Source organism: Podarcis gaigeae, assembly GCF_964106915.1.
Source record: "Podarcis gaigeae genome assembly, chromosome: 6".
Lineage (NCBI taxonomy): Eukaryota > Metazoa > Chordata > Lepidosauria > Squamata > Lacertidae > Podarcis > Podarcis gaigeae.
The window spans coordinates 7332468-7357223 of NC_139682.1; the positions used below are offsets into that span (position 1 = coordinate 7332468).

General features: G+C 46.0%; 1 protein-coding gene across 6 annotated transcripts in view; it reads left to right on the forward strand.

Annotated features, from left to right (window-relative positions):
• The window catches only part of MYT1 (myelin transcription factor 1), a 171587-nt gene that overhangs the window by 43420 nt on the left and 103411 nt on the right, over positions 1 to 24756 (forward strand). For all 6 annotated transcript variants that reach the window (XM_083744143.1, XM_083744142.1, XM_083744144.1 and 3 more), the window contains exon 2: positions 19397 to 19497. In XM_083744143.1, the coding sequence (XP_083600269.1) occupies positions 19397 to 19497 (101 nt within the window). The remainder of the gene's footprint in view (positions 1 to 19396; positions 19498 to 24756) is intronic.

Here is a 24756-nt window from a genome sequence, read left to right on the forward strand (position 1 = left end):
CTCAATGTGAGAAGTGAGGTTACAGGGAACCAGACAGAGGGCCTTCTGAGTAGTGGCACCCGCCCTCTGGAACACCCTCCCATCAGATGTCAAGGAAATAAGCAGCTATCTTGTTTTTAAAAGACATCTGAAGGCAACCCTGTTTTGGGAAGTTTTTAATATTTAATGCTTTATTGTTTGTAACACTCGATTGTGAGCGACCCAGAGTGGCTGGGGAAACTCAGCCAGATGGGTGGGGTATAAATAAATTTATTATTATTATTATTATTATTATTATTATTATTATTATTATTATTATTATCTTCCATGGGACAGCCCTTCAGATATTTGAAGATGGCTATCCTATCTCCTTTCAGTCTCCTCTTTTCCCGGCTAAACATAACCAGATCCTTCAACCGTTCTTCATATGGCTTTGTTTCCAAGAAGAAATGAAGGAATGCAGAGCAGAATGGCACCAGCTTATGCATTTTCCCTAGGTAAACACAGCAGGAAAAAGGAGGGGAACCAGGCAAAGGGTTGTCCACTTTGGTGCTAACCTGCTGTCTGTTAGGGGAAGGACCAAAGCTCAGCAGTAGACCATCTGCTTTGCTTGCAGAAGGTCCCACATTCAGTACTCAACACCTCCACACAGGGCTGCAGAATGCTCCCACCTGAGATTCCTGGAGAGCTGCCTCTAGCCCAGGGGTCAGCAAGGTTTAACTCGCCTGGGCCAGTTCACTCCAGTGAAATCCTTCCGTGGGCCGGATTGTGCGCATGCAAGAGCACATGCACCCGCAATTTCCGGTGTCTGCATCTGCACAGACGCGGTTTCAGGTGCCGCGGAAGCGATTCCCCATGTCACACTGTGCCAGTTTAGCGCAGCAGGTGGGGACTCGCCAAGCGGGTGGCTCGGTTTGTGGTTACTCATGGGCTGGTTAAACGACCCCCATGGGCTGCTTGTGGCCCATGAGCCTTAGGTTGCCTACCTCTGCTCTAGCCAGTGCAGACAGTACTGAGGCAGATGGACCATTGTCACATCCAATGATGTGACAGCTATGATACACTATGCCCTTTTAAAATGTGGGTTTGGTGGGGGGGGCGCTGTTGGGTTGTTTTCATTTTGATTATTTATTTTGTGGTTTTATATTTTGATTTTATTCTGTAAGCCGCCCTGAGACCTCTGGGTATAGGGTAGTATAATAATAATAATAATAATAATAATAATAATAATAATAATAGATGTGCCATTAGACTTTACGCGAACTCTGTGTCTTTGGGGCCTTGCCAAACATATGTTGACACTAGGTTCGTGTGTGTGTGTCTAATTTAGTCGCTAGTTGGTCAAGGTAGTGGATGTGAGTCATCTGGGGAGGATAATTGAATGGTCGCACCGTAGCTGTTGATGAGCGGGGAGAGGGGGGAAACGGGGAGGGGAGAGCCTGGAAAATGACCTTGATTTGTATGTATGTTTTGTGGGGATAATAACACAGAGGAAACAACCAGCAGGGCTTCGGCCCCCCAAGGAAAGAGCCACACGCACTGCAGATTCCTTGCAGAAAGCAACAGCTTTCCTTATTAACAGGGCTATATCATTTTAAGGAAAAGGTTGCTGTCAAACACATTTTTTGCATCTTGTTTCGGTATGCCGGGTAAAATATTAACGAAAGCCTGCGAAGACAAAGTTGTGGTGTGAAAGAGGAACAGCGGGGCGGAGGCAGATGGTGCCAGCACGCCGGCAAAATCCCAAGCACAGAGAGGGTCCCCCCCCCCTCTTATTTTCAGAAGAATAAAAATTCAAAGCACCTCTAGCATTCTCTGGTCCAGTGCTTGACCTCATGGGTGGAATTTCACCCAGATGAGGAGAGTATTAAGTGAAACACATCAATATAGTTTTGTTTTTGTTTTTTCCTGAAAGGTTAGAAACAAGGTTTTCATGTAATTTCCCCAGGATTTCAATTATTAGCTTCTAATTAGACTGTGTTTGCCAGGTGCGGTCTTCAGGTGGTTACATTGGTTGTATGCCATTATAAGTATTTTTTTTTTTTAAGATCTTTCAAAATAATAATGATAAATAATGGAAGCCACTTCACAAATTATTGTTGTGTATAATTATTGCAATTACAATAATTGTATTGTTCATTATGCACACAGCCTCGTTAATGTTACGTGGCATTTGATAAAGGCTTATTAGCAGAAAATATAATACAAGTCGGCCCCTGCCCTTAGGAGCTTACAATCTAAAACAGATAACGGGGAAGAAGACAGAGGTTAGGAGAAATTAGGAAGAGCAAATGCAAGGACTTAAATTTGGCGGGGAATGAAAACATTCTAAACAGGAGAAGCAGTTCATACCTTTTGTTAGTCAATAAAACGTAAATAAACCCCTCTCTGTCACCATCCCAGGCTTACGCTGTGGGAGGTTGTGGACTCCCCTTCCTTGGAGATTTTTAAACAGAAGTTGGATGGCCGTCTGTCATGGATGCTTTAGTTGAGATTTTTGCATTGCAGAGGGTTGGACTAGAGCAGTGTTTCCCAACCTTGTGCCTCCAGCTGTTTTTGAACTACAACTCCCATCATCCCTGACTAGCAAGACCAGTGGCAAGGGATGATGGGAATTGTAGTCCAAAAACAGCTGGAGGCACAAGGTTGGGAAACACTGGACTAGAGGACCTCAGAGATCCCTGCCAACTCTATAATTCTATGTTCCCCAATGCTCAGAATGGGGAGCAGGCACCTTTTGACAAATCAATTTCCCCCCGCCCACAGCCGTTCCAGGCCAGAGGACATTGCTTTGACATCCTCCTCAGTTTGGAAGACCCATGTCTCTGAGTCCCTGCACCACACACACAGAACTGTAGCAGGTAATCACTGCAGAATAAGGCCCTGGCCCTTTTGGGGGCACGGCTTCTCAAAGAGGGTGGAGGGAACAGCAGGATTACTTCAATCAGTCTTCAGAAAACCTTGGCACATTGCAGGAGCGACAGCTCCACTTTCCATTGGTGTAAGAAAGCTCCAGCCTGCTTTCTCGCAGTGCTCTGTCCAAGGTTCTGACCAGAACTGGCTGTAGTTGCCTTGGCCCGACTGGACCAGACAGGACCGTGGCTTATCTTCAGTTATGCTGCCCTACCAGTTGGTGGAAGGTGCATTCTACGGAGCTAGACAATGGTCCATTCTTCCTCAGCATTGTCTACACAGACTGGCAGTGGCTTTCCACAGTTTCAGACAAGGGGCGTTCCCAGCCCACTTGGAGACTCAAAGGTCTGGAGGCCCATTGGGTTGTTGATATTGCTCTTCAGTCCAGAGGCTGTAAATATGATGAGAATGCCACCACCTCATCAGCTCAGGCTCACAAAACATTTGACCCCTAGGTCACCACCATGATTTATTCAGTCGAGTTCTCCAGCTGCGAATTGTGGCTTGCCAGTCAATCGGCAACCTTCCTGTTCCAGGAAGTCAACATAAACAGAAAGGCTATTAACTCTCTGGCAAGCCACTTTGCAAGGCTGCTGGGCTGCACCCGGTCAGGAGTCAAAACCTGGGCAGGCCTGGTCTATTATGATCAAGGCTTGATGGCCAATACTCAGTGAGCAAGGAAGCGAGAAGATGGAGGCAGAGGCTTCTAACTCCAGTGATGTAGAAAGGATGCTAAGGACAAAAGCAACTTAGAGATTTCCCCTTACTGTCTAAGGTGATCACTCCTCATGAAATCTCCAGAGATCAAGTGCTTCCTGAGGTCATCCCTGTTTAAAACTATTCCCCCTCATCCTTTCAAGCCTCCAACCAGCAACTGTACTTTGTTGACATTGCACACTCAAATAAGTAGATAAGGCTCTGGGCAACCTTTATCTGTTAGGTTACTTTGGTCTTATCTACATGACAGTTTTATACCACTTTACAGCTTCCCCTAAAGGACCGTGGGAATTATAGTTTGCTGAGGAGCAGAGAATGATCTCTTGGACCTGTCCAGGCCTCCCATGCAGGACTGCAATGAAAAAAGCAAAAGCCACACCTCCATAGCAGACTCACATTGGTTTCATTGTGGTTTTCTCTTCCTGGGGAATTCCAGGAAATCCACTTTGAGGGTTTGGCCTCTTGTATATCCTACTGATCCAGAATGAAAGGACTTGGACACGGGGAAGGAACCTTAGCTCAGTGACAGAACATCTGCTTTGCATGCAAAAGGTCCCAGGTTAAGTCCCCAGCATGTCCAGGGGGAACTGGAAGAGATGCCTGCCTGAAACCATGGAGAACCACTGTCAGTCACTGGGCTGGATTGACCAATGGTCTGACTCAGTATAGGGCAGTTTTCCGTGTTCCTGACTTAATAATAATAATAATAATAATAATAATTTATTATTTATACCCCTCCCATCTGGCTGGGCTTCCCCAGCCACTCTGGGTGGCTTCCAGAAAAATATTAAAATACATCAAACATTAAAAGCTTCCCTAAACAGGGCTGCCTTCAGATGTCTTCTAAAAGTCTGGTAGTTGTTTTTCTCTTTGACATCTGGTGGGAGGGCGTTCCACAGGGTGGGTGCCACTACCAAGAAGGCCCTCTGCCTGGTTCCCTGTAACTTGGCTTCTTGCAGTGAGGGAACCATCAGAAGGCCCTCGGTGCTGGACCTCAGTGTCCGGGTAGAATGATGCAGGTGGGGACGCTCCTTCAGATATACTGGACCAAGCTTGCTGGGGTCCTGAGACAGAGGCAGATTTAGGGGAGCATAACTGGGTCGTCTGCCCTGGGCGCCAAGCTGAGAGGGTACTGCACAATAATGACTTAGAACAGAAGATGGGAGGCAGGAGGAACTGAATTTTAGTGCTGCACAGGGTGCCACTGAAATTTGAAATCCCAAAGCCTGCCATTGCCTGATGCTTCCGAGCCACATTCCAGGTTTCAGAAAGCCAGTAAATTATGCCCTAGAATAATTTTGTGAAGTTGCAGCTCCTATCATGGATTCCATCAAACCTGCTTGCTGAGCTCAGTGGCAAGACAAGATGAAAGTGAATTGTCTCCTCCTGCTGGAGCCTAGTGCCTTATTTAGTTAAAGTGTTCTCTTCTAGCTTAAGGGGAAAGTCAGGTGCATTTAGCAGACACAGTTTTGCTGAGGCCACATTACAACGCTCCCACAGCGAATGTTATTACAAGGTACATGAGATATCTCTGGAGGTGGCTGCATATGTATGGTACTTAAATCCTAAAGTACCATTGGCTTAATCTGCAGGTAACCCAAGAGGGGCTTTTTGATTTGATGCGAGGCGGGGGGAGCCAAGAAATTCCTCAAAAGCGAGATATTTTTATATTGAATAGCTGTGCTCAGTTTGCCAGTCCCTCTGATTCTCCCGCATACGGCGTGCTAAGTTTTCTTGTCAAAATATTGAGGTGGGGTTTTCTTTTCTGCATAACACCTACATGCCATTTGCGAGCTATTTCAATGGCAGATTAAGCATCAAGAATTACCAGGAAAGTGACTGAACATAGAATAACAAGCATTAAAAAAAAACCCCCTTCATTATACAAATATATGCACCACACACATTTGGAACACTCTGTTCAGTTTTAGACACCCTCATCTCAAAAAGAATATCAGTAGGGCTGTGCCAAATGTTCACCCCTTAATATTTTCAGGGTGAACATTGTGCTTTCAATGGAACCAAAACTGTTCCTGAAAAGCCATTGCGTTTTTTTCCCGGGGGTTTGGCATTATTTGCAGCTCCTTATATCATTTGTTTTGTGGCCTGCTGCTGCTTCAGATGCCATTTCCCTCCCCCTCTGATCTCATTACTGGAGGGATCCCAACCAATTAGAGAGCAAAGAATAATCGAATTGTAGAGTTGGAATGGACCACAAGAGTCATCTATTCCAACCCCCTGCAATGCAGGAATCTTTTGCCCCAGGTGGGGCTTGAACCCATGGCCCTGAGATTAAGAGACTCGTGCTCTACCGACTGAGCCATTTGTGATGGCATCACTGAGGCCAAACATAGCCAAGTTAGTGTGAGTGCCGTGCTTCGTGAACTGGGCACATGGGTGATCCCAACCAGTCAAGGGCAGGTTGCTTCTCTTCTGAGCCAGCAAAGTGCTTTGCAAATTGACTAGGGAGAGGGTCTATTGGAAAGTGCTTTTCTAAGACACGGGGAGAATTGATGCTTTAAAGAAGGTGCTCCTTCATGCTCTCTTAGTATCATTTTAGAGAAAATGTGAGTAGAGAGGGAGACATGAAACAGGTGCATTCAATTGGCATGGTGTAGAAAAGGGGACAGGGACACAGGTGGCGCTGTGGGTTAAACCACAGAGCCTAGGACTTGCCAATCAGAAGGTTGGGGGTTCAAATCCCCACAACGGGGTGAGCTCCCATTGTTCAGGCCCTGCTCCTGCCAACCTAGCAGTTAGAAAGCAGTTTGGAAGTAGATAAATAGGTACCGCTCTGGCGGGAAGGTAAACGGCGTTTCCGTGCGCTGCTCTGGTTTGCCAGAAGTGGCTTAGTCATGCTGGCCACATGACCAGGAAGCTGTACGCCGGCTCCCTCGGCCAATAAAGCGAGATGAGCGGTGCAACCCCAGAGTCAGCCATGACTGGACCTAATGGTCAGGGGTCCCTTTACCTAGAAAGGAGGAGAGGGGAAAGTCATTCTCCACCTGTCATAATACCAGAACCAGGGACATTCAAATAAGCTGAACAGCTAGGAGATTCAGAACAGAGAAAAGAAAACACTTCTCCACACAGCTCATAGTTAACCATGAGATTTGCTCTCAAATGAGGTAGCGATGGCCGCCAAACTTGGATGGCTTTAAAAAGAGGATTGGGCAAGTTGGTGGGATATCAGGCTATCAATGGCTACTTGCCACATGAAGGAGAAGAAGGAGAGCTAGGTTTTTGCTCCACTGTCATAGGCAGTGTGTCTCTGAATACCAGCTGCTGGGAATTGCATTTGAGGAGGAGGAGGAGTTTGGATTTGATATCCCACTTTATCACTACCCGAAGGAGTCTCAAAGTGGCTTACATTCTCCTTTCCCTTCCTCTCTCACAACAAACACTCTGTGAGGTGAGTGAGGCTGAGAGACTTCAGAAAAGTGTGACCAGCCCAAGGTCACCCAGCAGCTGCATGTGGAGGAGCGGGGAAGCGAACCCGGCTCACCAGATTACGAGTCCACCGCTCTTAACCACTACTCCACACTGGCACTGGAGTGTGCTGTTGTTCTCAGCTTGTGGGCTCGTCATGGGCATCTGGTTGGCCACTGTAAGAAAAAGGATGCTGGGCTAGATGGGTCTTTGGCCTGATTGAGGAGACTCTTCTCATGTTCATATGTAAGGTCCTGCTCATCCATTTCATTGGCTGACTTGCGAGTTCTGGTGCTGTATGAGAGCATCAAGTATTTCACTCTTGCAACCTTGGAAATTCTCACATTCAGCCTATGGTGGGCTAGGGCGGGGAAGGGCAGATGAGCCAACATTTTCAGTATTATGAGTTCTGCGCTAGACCCCAGATTTCTTGCATGCATGGGGTAGCATGCTTGGGAGTCAATGGGAGTGCATGGTGACTCTCCTATTCAGCTGTTCATTATAGAGTCTCCGTGCCTTTGTCACTTGATAAGCCAGTATGGGCAGTCACCAGACAAAGCTGTTTTCTGTTTTTGTTTTAAATTGAATAATCCTGTGACTAGGGCTGCACCAAATCTTTAAGATATCTAAGCTTTCAATGCAAAAATTGCCCTCCTTGCTGATAAAAAAAAGTTGTGATATCTCTGCCACCTTTCATTTTTGTGGGCACCTCCTCCCCACCAACCTGCTCCAAGGAATTGTTACCTGAATCTTCTGTTGCCTTGGCACCATTTTATTTTATTATTTGAAAGGAGAGATGCCCTGAGCTTTTTTTCAGCTCTGTTGCCATGAGCGGATGCAGATGTGCATCCACATTAAAATACTTACTTTCCAACCCACTTGCTGTGTGCTGACATGCATATAAACATCTGGCTTAAAAGGACACATGCAATTTGCAGATTATTATTTTTTCAAAAAAAATACTCTTTTTGAAGACTCCTTGTTGTCTGATGTAGTACACGTAATGAACATCTGGACTGTTCTTGTACAAAGCTACAAGTGACCCCGCAAAGATTTTCAGTGCATTCTGAATGCTGCCACCATCACCAAGAGTGTTGTGGGTTGGCGTTTTAAAAGGAGCACAAAAAGAGTTCCAGAACACACTGTTCTCACCTCAGCCTGGCTTGGTAAAATTGATGGTTTCTCTTTAAAAGGCAACCAGCTTCTGCTATTGCTTTGTTTCCTTGTTTCTTCCATCATTTGAGCTCTTCCCTTTCAGGACCAAATGGGATCTCTCTAAGCCCCTTCTGAGAGGCTCCCTACAGCAAGCTAAAGGCATCCTGAATGCTTCTGACTTTGCCAGCAGGATGCTGCAGGCAACATGTGATTCGTGTGACTTGCCTTACTCTTCCCAGCTTCTGCCAAAATAAAAAAATCACAGCCATTAGCTTATTATCTTACTGTCAAAATTATCTTTACTATCCAACATTTAAGAGTCTTTTGTGGTGCCCCCCTCCATTTATGACTTTGGGGGACTTCAGTATTCGCTACAGAAGGTCCCTGGGGGACCGTCAAGCCGAAATAAAGAGGATGGACACAAAGTTCCTTTGTAAAAGACAAGGGCAGGTGATTACTCATTTATTGACTCAGCACCATCCATGTGCATATTGCTTTATGGCACGACAACAAAAGGACAGGTCCCTGCCCCAAGGAAGTTCCAGGCTAAACCTCAGCACAAGGGAGACAGCAGAGGGAAGGATAAACATAGAAGCAAGACTAAGAACTTGGGTTCAGTCAAGATCAATGGACCACAGCTCAATGGTAGAATGTCTGCTTTGGATGCAAAAGCTCCCATGTTCAAGCCCTGCCATCTCCAGTTAGGGCAGGGAAGGATTTCCACCTAAAACCATGAAAACCCAGTCGGTGTACTGAGCAAAGTGGACAAAAGTTCTGACTTGGCAACAAGGCAGCTTTGGGTGTCATTCCTATTTTCACTTGTATGTACTTAGGCCTGCTCTTGTCAGATGGTTCCTTAATCATACCCAGAAACCAAAAATCTGGGTAATTGAGTTGCGGCGGTGGTGGCAATTCAGTCTTTTATTTTGTTCCATTTTCTCTTTTTGAAATATTTACATTGCACCTTTCAAACTCGCAGTGAGACAGACAAGGCAAGGAGTAACATGTCAATTTTAAAAAACAAACAAGCATACAGTAGAAGAAAAACAAAGCGAAATAACAGAAGCAGGTGGGTCGGTTTCATAATATTCAACAGTAGGAATTTAGGAGCTGGACAAATCACAAAGAGCAGCTGGAATAAAAGAGTTTTCGTCTGGCATCCAAAGACTTTGAGGATAAAAGTGCTTGCCTGTTTTGACTTCTATCTTGGCTTCTACAAATGCTATTGTTGTTGTTGTTATTGTTGTTATTATTATTATTGATTTAAATTGTATACCACCCTTCATCTGAAGATCACAGGGTGTTTCACAACATGAAAATACAAAAAGAAAACACAAAATACATAATAAAATAAAAGCAAAACAAGCCCATAGCCTACCTCCCATGGACAATCTTAGAAGGTCATAGAATGAAATTAATTGGTAGCCAATGGAGTCGGGCCAGGATCTGTGTAATATGCTCAAACTGTCTTGTCCCGGTGAGCAACCTCAAAAATGTCCACTTTTTCTTTAAAGCAAACTTGGGATCTGGGGGTCAGGATCAGGAGAAGCCCCAGAACAGCACTGAAGGGGAGATTGTCTCATCTGGCAAGCAGAACTTCATGCACGATGGAGCCATCAACAGAGCATGACGCTGTATTCCACCCCATGTGCTTATTTGCATGTACTTTGTTCCGCTGGCGTGTGGGCATGCGCATTCCTGCCATCTAGGAAAGAGCGTTGTCAGAGGGCACCAGGAAGTGTTAAACCACCCCAAGGGGGTTTTCCTTTTGCTTATTTCAGAGTGATTTCGCCTCCTCATTACGCCTTATTGCTTCTGTCTCTTTGGCTCGGCGTGACACACATTTTGTGTCAAGTTTTCACTTCTCATATGACAAGAGGAAGGACGGACCTAATATTAAGACGACAAGCTGGCACTGCCAAAGGATCCCTCTTAGTCATCACTCTCCATGTCAACAAATCCCATTAGCTAGCTAGCTCCTTAGCTGCTGCCTTGCACGGATGTTCTAAGTTTTAATGACAGATGTGGCAAGGCGCAGAGAGATCCATGCAGTAAACCCCATTGGTCTGGGCTGCAGGCTTCTGCATTTTTGCTCAGAAGTATATCCTGTTCCTTCACAGAGCTGGTGGGGAGAACGGAGGGGGGGGAGAGAGAGAGACAAAGGACTTTCTGTATCCCTTTGGCCTCGCTTTCCCTTGCAATTCCTCATAGGTTTCCTTCCAGCTTGTTAATGAAATTAATGATCTACTACTTCACAGGGTTGCTGGGGACAAGTGCATGAGACAATTCCTCTAGAAGACTTTGCGGACTATGTGCTCAAGGGAAAGGGCAATCTGTGTAGATTGTGTAGAGAAGGCTGGATAGCCCCATGGTAGGAAGTGTTTGATTTGCATGCAGAAGGTCCCTGGCATCTCCAGGGAGCCTGGGAGAGACTCCTACCTGAATCCCCGATTCCTATATAGCATGCACATTGTATGGGACACAGGTGCGCTGTGGTCTAAAACACTGAGCCTCTTAGGCTTGTTGATCAGAAGGTCGGCGGTTCAAATCCCCGTGACGGAGTGAGCTCCCATTGCTCTGTCCTGCCAACTTAGCAATTCGAAAGCACACCAGTACAAGTAGATAAGTAGGTACCACTGTGGCAGGAAGTTAAACAACGTTTCCGTGCACTCTGGTTTCCATCACAGTGTCTCGTTGCGCCAGAAGCGGTTTAGTCATGCTGGCCACATGACCTGGAAGGCTGTCTGTGGTCAAACGCCAGGTCTCCTGGCCTAAAAGTGAGATGAGTACCACAATGCCATAGTCACCTTTGACTGGACTTAACTGTCCAGGGGTCCTTTACCTTTACCTTTACATTTACCTTTACTAGAAGTCATCCTGGAAAACTGGCTGTATTTTCAGGATAGGAATAAGGAACTGCTTGCTCACAAAACACAAGAGTTAATGTATGTCATTCTTTGCCACATGATGTCGTAGTGGCCCTGAACAAGCACAGATGCTTTAAAAAAGAAATTAGACTTAACCATCCAGGGGTCCTTGACTTTACTTTTTACTTATACACAATGTGCATTGAAAGCACGTTGAAAGGCCATTTCCCCACCCCAAGAATCCTGGGATCTGAAGCTTGTTAATGGTGCTGTGAACCGCAGCTCTATGAGGGGTAAACTACAGTATTAGTGTGTACACAGCCTATGCTACTTTTGCAAGATGGCCAGAGAGAACAAAACCTATGGAACTGCAGGCCCAGATTGTTTTCGTTTTAGTCTCCTCTTCTAAATGAAATGCAGGGAAAGCAGGAGTATATTGACGCCCGCATGCGCCTTCCACAGCTGACGGTGCCACGGTCTCCATCCCTGTCTTTTGCCACTTAAACTTGGGTGCTTTTCATAGCCAAGTTTTAAAAAGTCAAGTGTGAATTGGCCCTCTGGTACATTTATGCGCATCGGGGTGGGGGAGGAATGATGGGCTGTTGCTTCGCTCGCCTTGTTATTTCATCCCAATTTGACTCTCATACCACCTTCTGTCTTCAATAAAAGGCAAAGATGCAAAGCGTGTCCCTTAATCTCCAAAACAGCAGCTCACCGCTGAGAAAATGATATAGATGCAACTTCCAGCTTCATACACTTTCTTTTCCATTTATATGCAAATGCCGACCTTTCACCCAGGCTGTCTCAAAGAAGTATTTCCTTAAAAATGCAAATGGCATGTTTCAGGCAGTTGCTCCGGCTGAGGCTTTCTTATGGTATTATTACTATTATTATTTCTCGCAACCTTGCCGGCGCTGGGGAAAAAACCCAGCAACTGCTGAACTGCACCCTGGTAGTCTTTTACTTCCGCATCCTAGATTCAAGGCTGCCCAATGAGGAGCAGAGGGGGCTGTAGAGGAGATGCAGGGACACAGTGAATTTGGGAATCAGGTAACCCTTAACAGTTGTGCAGACTGGTGAAAACCCAGCATGGAAGTGGCAAGTCAGACCTCAAGGCTTCAGGAAATACTCAGTGCATGTAGTTGTGAGATGTGTGCAATGAATTTCCGAATCACCCATATTTTTATTACAGTGGTACCTCGGGTTACAGACTCCGCTAACCCAGAAATAGTACGCTTCAGGTTACAGACTTCGCTAACCCAGAAATAGTACCTCGGGTTAAGAACTTTGCTTCAGGATGAGAACAGAAATCGTGCTCCGGCAGTGCAGCAGCAGCAGGAGGCCCCATTAGCTAAAGTGGTGCTTCAGGTTAAGAACAGTTTCAGGTTAAGAACAGACCTCCAGAACGCAGTGGTGTAGCATGGGTTGTCAGCACCCGGGGCAAGGCAAGTAATTTGCACCCCCTAACCCATGGATTTGCGCCCCCTAACCCTAACCCCCAGATGTTGCGCCTGGTGCGGCCGGCCCCCCCTGCACCCCCCACGCTACGCCACTGCCAGAATGAATTAAGTACTTAACCCGAGGTACCACTGTAGTTCTTTATTTAAATGAATTTATGTTATTATTATATTGTCTGTCGTTCCCCATCAGCAACAACAGTGCCTGTGAAGAGCATTTTCATTCGTATTTGTGTGTGTGTCTTCACAGCGGAAGATATAGGGCAAATCCCAGTGCATGAGCTAACTTTTGCTGGAAGAGAGTCTGACGGCATCTGCCCATGAGTCCTCAAACAATTCAGATGCAATTTTTTCTCATCCTCTAACAAAAATATGTACCTTGTCCCTAAGATCAGCTTCCATACTTAAGAACTAGGAAGCAGTCAAGGTAACGTTTAAAAAGGGATCCTGGCAATTATGGGCCAGTTAGCTTAATGTCTGCCCTGGAATGACTGGTGGAAATGGATAAAATAACCAAACATATAGAAGAACAAGGCTTGCTGAAGCACAGCCAGCGTGGCTTCTGCAATGGCAAGTCCTGTTTCATAGACATAGGCATTATTTGAGATTGTCAACAAGCATATAGGTAGAAGTGATCCAGTTGACATAGTGGGACTTTCAAAACCTTTCAGTAATGTACCTCACTAAAGGTTTCTGTGTGAGCTTAGCGGTCATATATATTCTTGTAGAAAGACGTGAGACAATCTCTGCCTGCAGACTCACAGTAGAATGGGCAAGATAAGAAGAGGTTGCTGGATCAGGCCAATGACCGATCTAGTCCAGCGTCCTGTTCTCACAGTGGCCAACCAATAAGCAAGACCCAAGCGCAGGAACAATCTCCCTGCCTGCAGTTTCCAACTACTGGTGTCACAAGACATGCTGCCTCCAACAGTTCAAGTAGAACATAGGTAAAGGTAAAGGGACCCCTGACCATTAGGTCCAGTCATGGCCGACTCTGGGGTTGCGCTGCTCATCTCGCTTTATTGGCCGAGGGAGCTGGCGCACAGCTTCCAGGTCATGTGGCCAGCATGACTAAGCCGCTTCTGGCGAACCAGAGCAGCGCACGGAAACGCTGTTTACCTTCCCGCCGGAGTGGTACCTATTTATCTACTTGTACTTTGATGTGCTTTCGAACTGCTAGGTTGGGAGGAGCAGGGACCGAGCAACGGGAGCTCACCCCATCGCGGGGATTCGAACCGCCGACCTTCTGATCGGCAAGTCCTAGGCTCTGCGGTTTAACCCACAGCGCCACCCGCGTCCCTACTACAAGAGTGGGGAGGGAGTTATAGCTGAGAGGCATGCTGGAAGATTGGGGAAGTGTGAGAGCTAGCAGATAAGGAGGTTCCAATTCGCACATTAGTCTGGATGGTGTGGCTCAGCTCAGCCCCTTTCAGAATTTGTAGCCAGCAAATTGCTCAAACACCCCTATTTGAGCACCCTCCCCCCTTCCTTTTTAAATGTCAGCCAACTGAAATAAACTTGTTGCCTCCTAGAAAAATAACCCAAATGAACATGTTTGCAGTATGACTCTACCAAAGGCGAGTCTGTAGCCTTGCAGAACCCAGTGGGAAGTCACAGCTGATGTTAAAAGAGCAGTGGAGAGCAATGAAATGGGCTCCCCACACACACCCCACCCTGGCTGTGCCCTGGTGGAAGACTTTGCACTTGTCTTTCTAGCCACCCTCCCTCTCCTTTGCCCCGTGCCAGCGGATTTGAACCAGATTATGCTCAGCTGTCAGCGGAAAACACCTCGGAGGCATGTTTCTGCTGAGCTGGGAACATCCGTTCTACAGTGAAACCGGCACAAGATCTGACCCTCCTGAATCAGCAGCTTCTTCCCCCACCAACCCACACACTCCCCCCTTTTTTTGATTAGGAATGAGAAGCAAATTTCAGAAAACACTTGCCCTGCGTTGTCAAAGGGGTGAGTTGACTGCTGGAAAAACCATACAAGGAGGGGTCTCTTGCGTGTTTTGCACCTATAGCCGGAGCTGCATTTATTTCCTATTTTAAAGAATAAAGGTAAACTGTGCCTGTATAAATTATGCATACACACAGTTTGCATATTTATTCTGGTTTTTCCTAGGCATGGAAGGGCACTGAACTCACTCGCTCCTGTCACTGGGAATCAGATTCAGACAGTGCTCTCTGGCAGTGGCCCCCACACATTGAAGCATATCTTCAGAGGCATAAGAGCTAGAAATCTGTGAAAGAAAGAAAGAAAGAAAGAAAGAAAGAAAGAAAGAAAGAAAGAAGCTGAGAACACAGTAGCACACTTTGCAGTTCTATTGCATCCTTGTGGAATTGCAATGGACAGACTATTGCCTGGTACCTCTGGTAACTGACTGAGACCTCCACGTATAGAGCGGTATATACCGTATTGGCCTGAATATAAACTGCACTCGAACATAAGCAGCACCTTTAAAATTCAAGGAGGGGGAAGAGACAATACCCGAATAAATCCGCTCCCTTAAAATTCCTCAGGCACTCACACCTGTTCCGTTTTACTGTATGTCTGTTTCAGCAGCAATATCGTATAAGCCAATTTTTGTAAGGTCGTGATTTTAAGCCACACTTTTACTTTTCATTATTGGAATTGGGGGAGGGGGGGAGGTGAGGCTTATATTCAGGCCAATATGGTAAATGCAATAAATAATAATAATGGCCAGGTGCGACAGTAACCACAATAAATATTCATAAAATGCAATGCTTTTGCTGTTCACCCTTGCATACCTCAGGTCTTTTGACCTGGTCATGACTTCCTCCCACTGAAATCTCCAGTCTCCTTTCACCTTACCTGGCAGTGGAGGGGAAAAATCACACCCATAGAAACCTTTTCTGGCACAAGGGGAAAGGGGTAATTCATCCCTATGCACGACACACAGAGGATCGCGGGGTGCATTCCTACTGTTTACTTTGTACAAGCTATGGGACTCTTACATCATACATTTAAAGCACTCTTAAAGGTAAAGGGACCCCTGACCGTTAGGTCCATTTGTGGACGACTCTGGGGTTGTGGCATTTATCTCACTTTACTGGCCGAGGGAGCCAGCGTACAGCTTCCAGGTCATGAGGCCAGCATGACTAAGCCACTTCTGGCAAACCAGAGCAGTGCATGGAAATGCTATTTTCCTTCCCGCCAAAGTGGTACCTATTTATCTACTTTCGAACTGCTAGGTGGGCAGGAGCAGGGACCGAGCAACGGGAGCTCACCCTGTCATGGGGATTCGAACCACCAACCTTCTGATCAGCAAGCCCTAGGCTCAGTGGTTTAACCCCGTGTCCTTTGCACTCTTATACCACTTTAACAGCCATGGAGAATCCTGGGAACTGTAGTTTGCTGAGCACGCTGTAGCTCTGTGAGGTCAGCACCCTTTTTTAAAAAAACTACAGTTCCCAGCATCACCCATGACTGTTAAAAGTGGTATAAGAGTGTGTTAAATGTATGTGCTCCTGGGAGTTTTTCCAGAATGGTCGGTTTCAGGACCTTGGATAGCTCTAAGCAGACCCCCCCCCCTTTGGCTTAAAAGTTTAACATTCAGTCTGGGGGCAAATTCAGGCCGAAAGCACTTATTCATGCAGCACATTGTCAGCCTATGGAACTCCCTGTCACAGGAGGCAGCAATGGCACCGATTCTGATGGCTTTAAAAGAGGATCGGGCAAATTCACGGAGGAGGAGAGGGCTATTAAACTCGGTGAGACTTACTTTTGAGTCGATATGCATGGGCCTTGCATTGTCAGACACTGCACTGCACAATTTCTTGAAGATTCAACTGGGAGACGCATTTTAGTCTCATGTGAATAGTACTATGGTGGATAATACAATGATGTTGATGATGATGTGATATTGTTACCCTTTGATGCATATATAATTGACATCTTTTTCCACATATTTCATAGGGTATCTTTTCTGCCTGCGTGTGGGCTTTCCCCCCCCGTGGTTGAAAGCTGCCGCGCTTAATTGCCCTTTGTTTGTTTAATCTTTTTTTCCTCTCCTTCGGAAAAAAGCCCCGCATCTATAGTTTCTTCCATCCCATGTGAATATTATTTACTTAAGCAAAGCAGTGAACGATGCCTGGAAAATTCAGCTCTTGAAGCGTGCATTTAATTTAAACCCTAACACAGAATGTTAAACTGTGTATTGCACCACTAATGGCTAATCATTAAAACCTATTAATTGAGGTTTAACAGCTGTGTAATAGAGATACACGACGCTCACTCCCTCAGTAAATATGATGTAATATCTGACTGGGATAAAAATGATGCCAAGCGGGGGGGGGGGGGCAGATTCATTGCTGAAAACTAACAGCATAGCTATTCTAATGGGAGACCCATTTCCCTGCTTTTCCCATTTCCTCCGTTCTTTTAAACAAAATGTATTTTAAAATTTGAATATCGCTTCTGAAAAACAATAATAACGGCCCATCACCATCCCAATGGACGTCCAGCCTGCTCCGTGACACAATCTGAAATTTCTCATCCTTACCTTCAAATCTCTCAATGGACCTGCTCCTACTCACCTTTCCAACCTGTAGCTCAGTCCTGGAGAACACGTTTTGCATGCAAAAAGATTTCTGGAGGACAAGGAGATCAGCAGTGCTGTGTCAAAACTGGGCCTCCCAATTTCTCACAGGTTTTGTTCCACTACCAAATAAGTCTGCATAGGAAGATCGGAAGCTGCCTGGTTTGGAATCAGACTCATTGGTCTGTCTGAGTCAGTATTGCCCACACTGGCTGGCAGCAGCTCTCCAAGGTTTCAGGCAGGAATCTCTCCCAGCCCTCCCTGAAGATGCCGGGCATTGAATATGGGACCTTCTGCATGCAAAATAGCTGTTCAGCCTCTGAGCTATGGTCCTTCCATTTTTCAGCCCTGCTCTCACTTCAGTATTTCTTTGGAATCTTTGTGGGTGCAAGGTTTGGTGCTTCCCTTAGCCCTGTAAGCTGGGCAGGGTATGCATGTCTTTCTTTCCAACAAACATTTGCCCAGCACTCTGTAGCTTTCTCCTGGCTGCCTGTGTTTCCTGATCTCCTTTCCGTGGGCAGAGTTCACCTCGCAGTGTCTTACCCTGGGTTTGCACTGAAGTGTGGACACCCAGGAAGGCTGCAGAGTGCAGGCTACTGGCAATGAGGTTTCCACCATGAAAGAGAAGGCTCTCACAAGCCACCCTCCACCACCTCAAAGTCAGGCAAGCCCTATACCCCACCCCATGAGAATTTCACCAAAATTCCATCTCTCCTTTGTTAATTTTCAGATAAGATTTCTGTTCTCATTAACCAATAGAGAATGAACTAAAATTCTGGATGTCTGCAAAGAGAGAAGAGGAGACTGTTCAGTAAGGTTCAACTGCAGTGCAGAACTCCACTCAAAGGAGTTCAGACACGCAGAATCAACACACAAGGTTTGCAACATTAGGGGGTGCCGTACACACAGAAGCTTTCTTTCAATGGGCTCAGTTCACACATTCTCCAGGAATTACTGAGTGCATCAAGATGATTGACAAATCCGTGTCCATCAGCTGGTGAGCAACCAAATGATGGCCTCCCTGCAGTTATCCCAGAACTTTTGCATGCCCTCCCCAACATGTGCTTTCCAGTGGATGTAATTAGCTGCCAGCGAGAGAGAAATCAAGCATGTGTGAATCAAACCATTGTGTGAATGAAATATCAAGTGGTGTGTGTGTGTGTTTATCAGCCCTGGGCTTTTAGGCAGAAGCCCTGGGACTTTCTGTACTCTGTAGCCTTGACTTAATAGGGAAACTGAATTTTGCCATTCCATGTTCTCAAGATAGCTACATCCTTCCCTGTTGAGAACAGTCCTCTGCCTGGCAGTGAAGGGCAGTTGCCTTCCTTTGCCTGTGACCTCTTTGTCAACATTTAATATGTCTTGCTATAAATCTGCACATTGGGAGGACAAATTAATACCTTGAAGGTTGCTGCTGCTGGTTTTTTTTTCCCCCCCTAAGTTGCCACGATCATGGCAAAGCAAGTTACAGGGATGTCCCTGTGAATCATGCTGCCCCTAAGCCCTCTTCACAGCTTAGGGTCCCTTTTTATTGTGCATTTGTCATGATTTGTGAAAATGATGGTATCAGGGCTGTTATATGCGATTCCAGACTGCTTGTACAGTACCTGTAAAACCTTCAGGGAAAGACATCTTGCTTCCTTTGCACAGCTCTGGCATCTGTAGGTAGAGATGGTGTTGTCCCCCACCTGGAATGCTGGAGAGCCACTCCCCATCAGATTAGATCAGGGGTCGGCAACCTAAGGTCCATGGGCTACAAGCGGCCCATGGAGGTCGTTTAACTGGCCCACGAGCCACCCCCGAACCAAGCTGCCTGCTCAGCGAGTCCCCACACGCTGCGCTAAACCGGCCCAGCGCGGCATGAGGACTCAATTCTGTGGTGTCAAAAATTGTGTCTGCACGTGCACAGACACCGGAGATCATGTCTGTGCAGACACAGATGCCGGAAATCACATCTGCGCAGGCACAGGCACTGGAAATCGCGGGTGCGCTTGGGCGCATGCACATTCTGGCCCACAGAGGGATCTCCACTGGGGTGAACTGGCCCAGGCGAGGTAAACATTGCCGACCTCTGGATTAGATAATACTGAGCTATATGAATCAATGTTCTCACTTGGTGTAGTGTCCTATGCTACCCTGGTCCTATGTCCTCATGCTATCCTGTCCCTACCTGCACCCCACCCATGTGAACTCTGATGAACCTCCATTGACTATCCTCCGAACTAAGCCTCCTGGAGAAAGCATCACTAAAGTGGTGCCAGAGGCCTCTCTAAGCTGCCTTCGTTGCTGACGCCGTCTCTTTCTCTTAAATCCTTAGAAAATGAGTTCCGAGGCAAACTGCTGAGTCAAAGGTGGACCCGTGGAGAAAAGATCAGCAGTTGCGAGACAGCCAAAGGCCTCCACAGCAGGCACATCAAGGTGAGGTCCGCCTTAGTGGGAAGCATCAGTAAACTCACAAAGCTAAGATACTAACACCCTGGTCTTGCTGTGCATTAATTACCAGGAGCACCAGCAGACAATGGGGGCAGGGTTTCCCCCAGAAATAAGACATTCATTGAAGCGTTTGCTTGTTGAATTTGTATCCCATTCTTCCACCAAATGGTGCTCAAAGAAGTGAAATATGATTTTAAAAAATACAATAAAATGCAATGAGGCAGAAATAAGATGGGTCTGCCAGTGACTATGAAACAGGAGAGGGGGAGCTTCGAGGTTCCAGAGACATCTCGCTGGTTGTTTTCAAAATACGATGCTGGACTAGGAGGACTTGGTCTGATTCTACAGGCAACTGGTAATGCTCACACACAATAAACACTGCATTGTCACTCTTTCTTGAACTTTTCAACAGTCCAGAGAGGAAGTTGCAATCCCCAATACATTGACCTGGGACCCACCACAGCTGTCAAAGTTTCCCTTTTTTTAAGGGAAATTCCCTTATTCCGAATAGGATTCCTTGCAAGAAAAGGGAAAAGTTGACAGCTACGAGTCCCACTGAACTCCAAAGGGCTGGTCTCTGAATTACTGTGTGCATTATTGCACTGTCAATAAGGTTGCATGAATTCACACACACACACACACACACACATATATATATATATATATATATATATATATTGATTTAAAGGAAAGCGGTACAATGAAAAGATTGCACAACTACAACTGTTATTTAGTTTTGATTCTCAAAGGAGAAATAAAATTAAAGAACCCTGTATCTCCCCCCCCAACCCCCCAGGGAACAAAAAGCAGAGGGATCAATATTTTGAGCAGGAAGAGAAGGTGTTCAGTAGCACCTCCCCTTTTACCATTCCTCCACTCTCAGTTGCAGCCTCTGACGGCTGACCTACACTTATGATTGTGCTATGCCTAGAAGCCACAGGTCCAAGCAGTCTTCCACTTGACCCATACTTTCTGGGCATGGGTCCAAGTGGTTTCCCCCTTGCCCCACTTCTTTCCCAGGGAAAACCCAGTCTTTAGCAACAGATCAGAACAAGTGGCAATCTAGGGAAACTCCAAATTGCCTGCTTGCTCTGAATGAACAGTAGAGAGTGCTAAAAAGGGGGAAACAGCAGGGGAAGAGGAATGGTGGATAATCCTTAAGGCTGGTTATTGAGATTGAGATTGAGATTGAGAGAGAGAGAGAGAGAGAGAGAGAGAGAGAGAGAGGAGACTGAGGTTGCTTCCAGGCAACCTATTTATTTCACATTGGTCCTGATTTGCTTGCACAAAGTTTGCCTGGAAGGTAATATGATGCCCATTCTATATTGAGCATCCGTTCCGATTGGTTTGCTGGAAGGTTATACAATATTGCATCTAGCAATTGTGATCCCACAGTTTCTAGTGCATTTCCCTGTCACGTTCCTTCCTGCAAACAGTCAGGGGGCTTTTCTTTTCTTTTTGGAATCGGGTCTGCCGTGCAAGGATCTCGAATCTGCTTGAATTGTGCAGCCTAAATTTGCTGATATGCAGTTGAATCCCACCAGAAAAAGAAAGTAAGTGGTCTGACTCTGGCTCTCCCCACCACTGCGTTTCATCTAGCTTGGGCCCTAACATTGCTTGAGGCCCTGCAGTTACACTTGGCTCGGAGAGACTGTTTGCAAACTCCCTAAGGCCATAACCAAAGGTAATTTGCTTCCAAAATAGGTTTATTCACCAGTAAAAAGAGAGATAATAAATATCAGCAAGACAAACCCGCGAGCTAAGGAACTAACATAAAAGGTCTAAGATACAGACTTGTCAGAAAGAGACTCCTGACAGGCCAGGTGAAAGGCGAAGTCTTTTGGAAGAGCTAAATGAATTCCTTCATTCATTCCTTCATTCATTAGCAAAGCAACCCTAATTAGAAGTCTCGGTGAAAGGAAAGCAAGTTTTAAAAAGAGAGTGGGTGTTGTTGTGTTAACACAGGAGGGTATTTAAGGAAAGCGACCCAGCTGCAACTTTTTGAAAAGGAGGAAAGGGGAAAGGCGGAACTGTCAAAAGTTCAGGCTAAAGTCTCTTGCCAGAAGATTACGAGGCTTTTATGAAGGGATACTTCCGGCCTTATCTTGGTCCTCCTGAAACACGGAGCCCTGTGTCCCCCTGGTAACAAGGCATCATCTTGTGGTAGTTAAAGCAGGCTCAGTTTAAGACAGCTGAGCCAGCCTGTATCTAAAGACCTGCTGCCAGTTACAGAGGAGAAACCAAACAGGGTGGTTGTTCAGCCTGCCAGAATCCAAACCCTGAAAGGACTCCTGTTACTTTAAGAGCTGCTGAGGAAGGCCACGCAGGGTCAGGTGTGGCTTTTGCTCCTCACAGGGCTGCATTGACAGGGGAAGTTGCACCTGGTGGGGTTTTCCCCACTCTCTTCTGTGCAGCTCTTAAAGGTACAGAGGCTTCTGGGGGCCTAGTTTCCGTAGAGCTCTCATTGGGACATTAAGGTTGGTTTATCAACCTAAATGATGATGATGGTGTCTAGTCACCAATAGTGGGCCCAATGGCGAAGAAGGCTATTTCTGCATGTGCTGTAGAGGGAAGTGAGGGGCAGATGGGGCTCGTCAACCTGGGAAGCCAGCCTATCTAGGAGAATAATTAATAATAATAATAATAATAATAATAATAATAATAATAATAATAATTTATTTATACCCCGCCCATCTGGCTGGGTTTCCCCAGCCACTCTGGGCAGCTTCCAACAGAATATTAAAATACAATAACCTATTAAATATTAAAAGCTTCCCTAAACAGGGCTGCCTTCAGATGTCTCCTAAAAGTCTGGTAGCTGTTTTTCTCTTTGACGTCTGATAGGAGGGCATTCCACAGGGCGGGTGCCACTACCGAGAAGGCCCTCAACCTGGTTCCCTGTAACTTGGCTTCTCACAGTGAGGGAACAGCCAGAAGGCCCTCGGTGCTGGACCTCAGTGTCCGGGCAGAACGATGGGGGTGGAGACGCTTCTTCAGGTATACTGGACCGAAGTAAAACTCTGGTCCTAAACCTCCACTGCCTTATGGGACATCTTTGGGAGAAGAAAAGACCAAGGAGTAAACCTTACACAAATCTGGAGTGTAGTAGCCTTACAACCTCCTTCTGGCAACTCCAGCACCCAGGTTGGTACCCAATGTCTTGCTCTGCTTTCCTTTGAATTTTTATTCAGTTTTCTTTTTCATTCATTACATACATCTCATATCCATAACATTTACTATGCATTCCTTCTTCCCTCCCCTCCTAGGCTTCCCCCAACTTCCGCTTCCAGTTTGTTTCTCCTTTCACCCAACTTGCTACCTCCTAAAAGAAAAAGTACTAATAACGTATTTATACAATAACAACTAACCTAAAAACATAAAGATGAAAATAAGTACATCGTATTATTTCTCTATCTTCTACACATTTTCTAATACTAATGATGTGAATGTTTATTTAAATCCTGCCATCAAGTCTATAGACTTTCTTTGTTTCTGCAAATATAATATAAACGGTTCCCATTCTTTTTCAAAGTCACTGTTGTTTTTTTCTCGTAGTCTCTCTGTCATTTTTGCCAGTTCTGCATAGTTCTGTTGGGATACTGCCAGGGAGACATAGGCCATCACTGCCTCCACGCCGACTCCGGACTCCGGACGTCCATCGACCTCCCATAGATACAGTATCAGCAATTAGTGACATGAGCTCCAGAAATAGGTTGCCACATTCCTGGGCTGATGCACACTGGGCTGATGCACACTCTATCAGCAGAATTCACACAGCGAAAGTTGCACTCAGGAGAGTATCATTTAGAATGTTTATTCAGCATTGGTCAGAACAAAGAAAAACATGACCGCCTGCTAGCGTGTTCAGGCACCGAGAGAGAGAAACGAAAGCAACAGAAAAACATAAACATCCTGTGAACAGGAAATACGCAGACTCTGACTCACATAGCCTGCTCCCTTTTAAGGTGGAACGGAAATATCCTAACAAGTTCATCAACTTCTCTTGCCATTGTTCTTTAGTTGGTGTTTCTCCAGTCTTCCAGTTTTGTGCAATCAACATTCTCGCAGCTGTAGTGGCCTACATAAATAAAGTCCTCTTTTCTTTTGCTATATCTTGGCCTAAGATACCTAGTAGAATGGCTTCTGCTTTCCTTTGGACCACATCAGAGAGGCGGGAGGGGGGGTCTTGGTCATCTGGACAGCCCAGGACCTCCTTGTACACTGCCCAGGCTTGCACCCCAGGGTGCTGTTAACACGGTGGTTTGGCTTCACTCCAAGAGGCAACACGCCGTTGCCTCTCGAGACAGACAGATGCCAATTAAAAAAACCAAAGCTAGTCCCTGAATCATCCTGCCAAGTGATGAGGAGAGTTTTGCCACACATGTTCCGCCTCCACTATTGGAGGTAATATGTGTTTGAATGCAAGTTTCCAGGAATCACAACTGGGGAGAGGGCTGCTATTGCATTCAGGTCCTGTTTGTGGGCTTCTCATGAGCATCTGGTTGTTCACTCTGGGAACAGAATGCCGCTGGCTTGATCCAGCAGGGCTTCTCTTATATTCTTTTGTGCATAAAACTTCATATTTTGTTGTTGTTTAGTCATTTAGTCGTGTCCGACTCTTTGTGATCCAGAGCACACCAGGCCCTCCTGTCTTCCTCTCCCTTCCGCAATTTGGTCAAACTCCTGTTGGTAGCTTCAAGAACACTGTCCCACCATCTCGTCCTCTGTCGTCCCCTTCTCCTTGTGCCCTCAATCTTCCCCAACATCAGGGTCTTTTCCAGGGAGTCTTCTCTTCTCATGAGGTGGCCAAAGTATTGGAGCCTCAGCTTCAGGATCTGTCCTTCCAGTGAGCACTCAGGGCTGGTTTCCTTCAGAATGGAGAGGTTTGATCTTCTTGCAGTCCATGGGACTCTCAAGAGTCTCCTTTAGCACCATAATTCAAAAGCATCAATTTTTCGGTGATCAGCCTTCTTTATGGTCTAGCTCACTTCCATACATCACTACTGGGAAAACCATAGCTTTAACTATACGGACCTTTGTCGGCAAGGTGATGTCTCTGCTTTTTAAGATGCTGTCTAGGTTTGTCATTGCTTTTCTCCCAGAGATCATTCTATCATTTTTGAGGTTGCATCCCAGTACAGCTTTCGCCACTCTTTTGTTGACTATGAGGGCCACTCCATTTCTTTTACGGGATTCTTGCCCACAGTAGTAGATATGATGGTCATCCGAACTGAATTTGCCCAT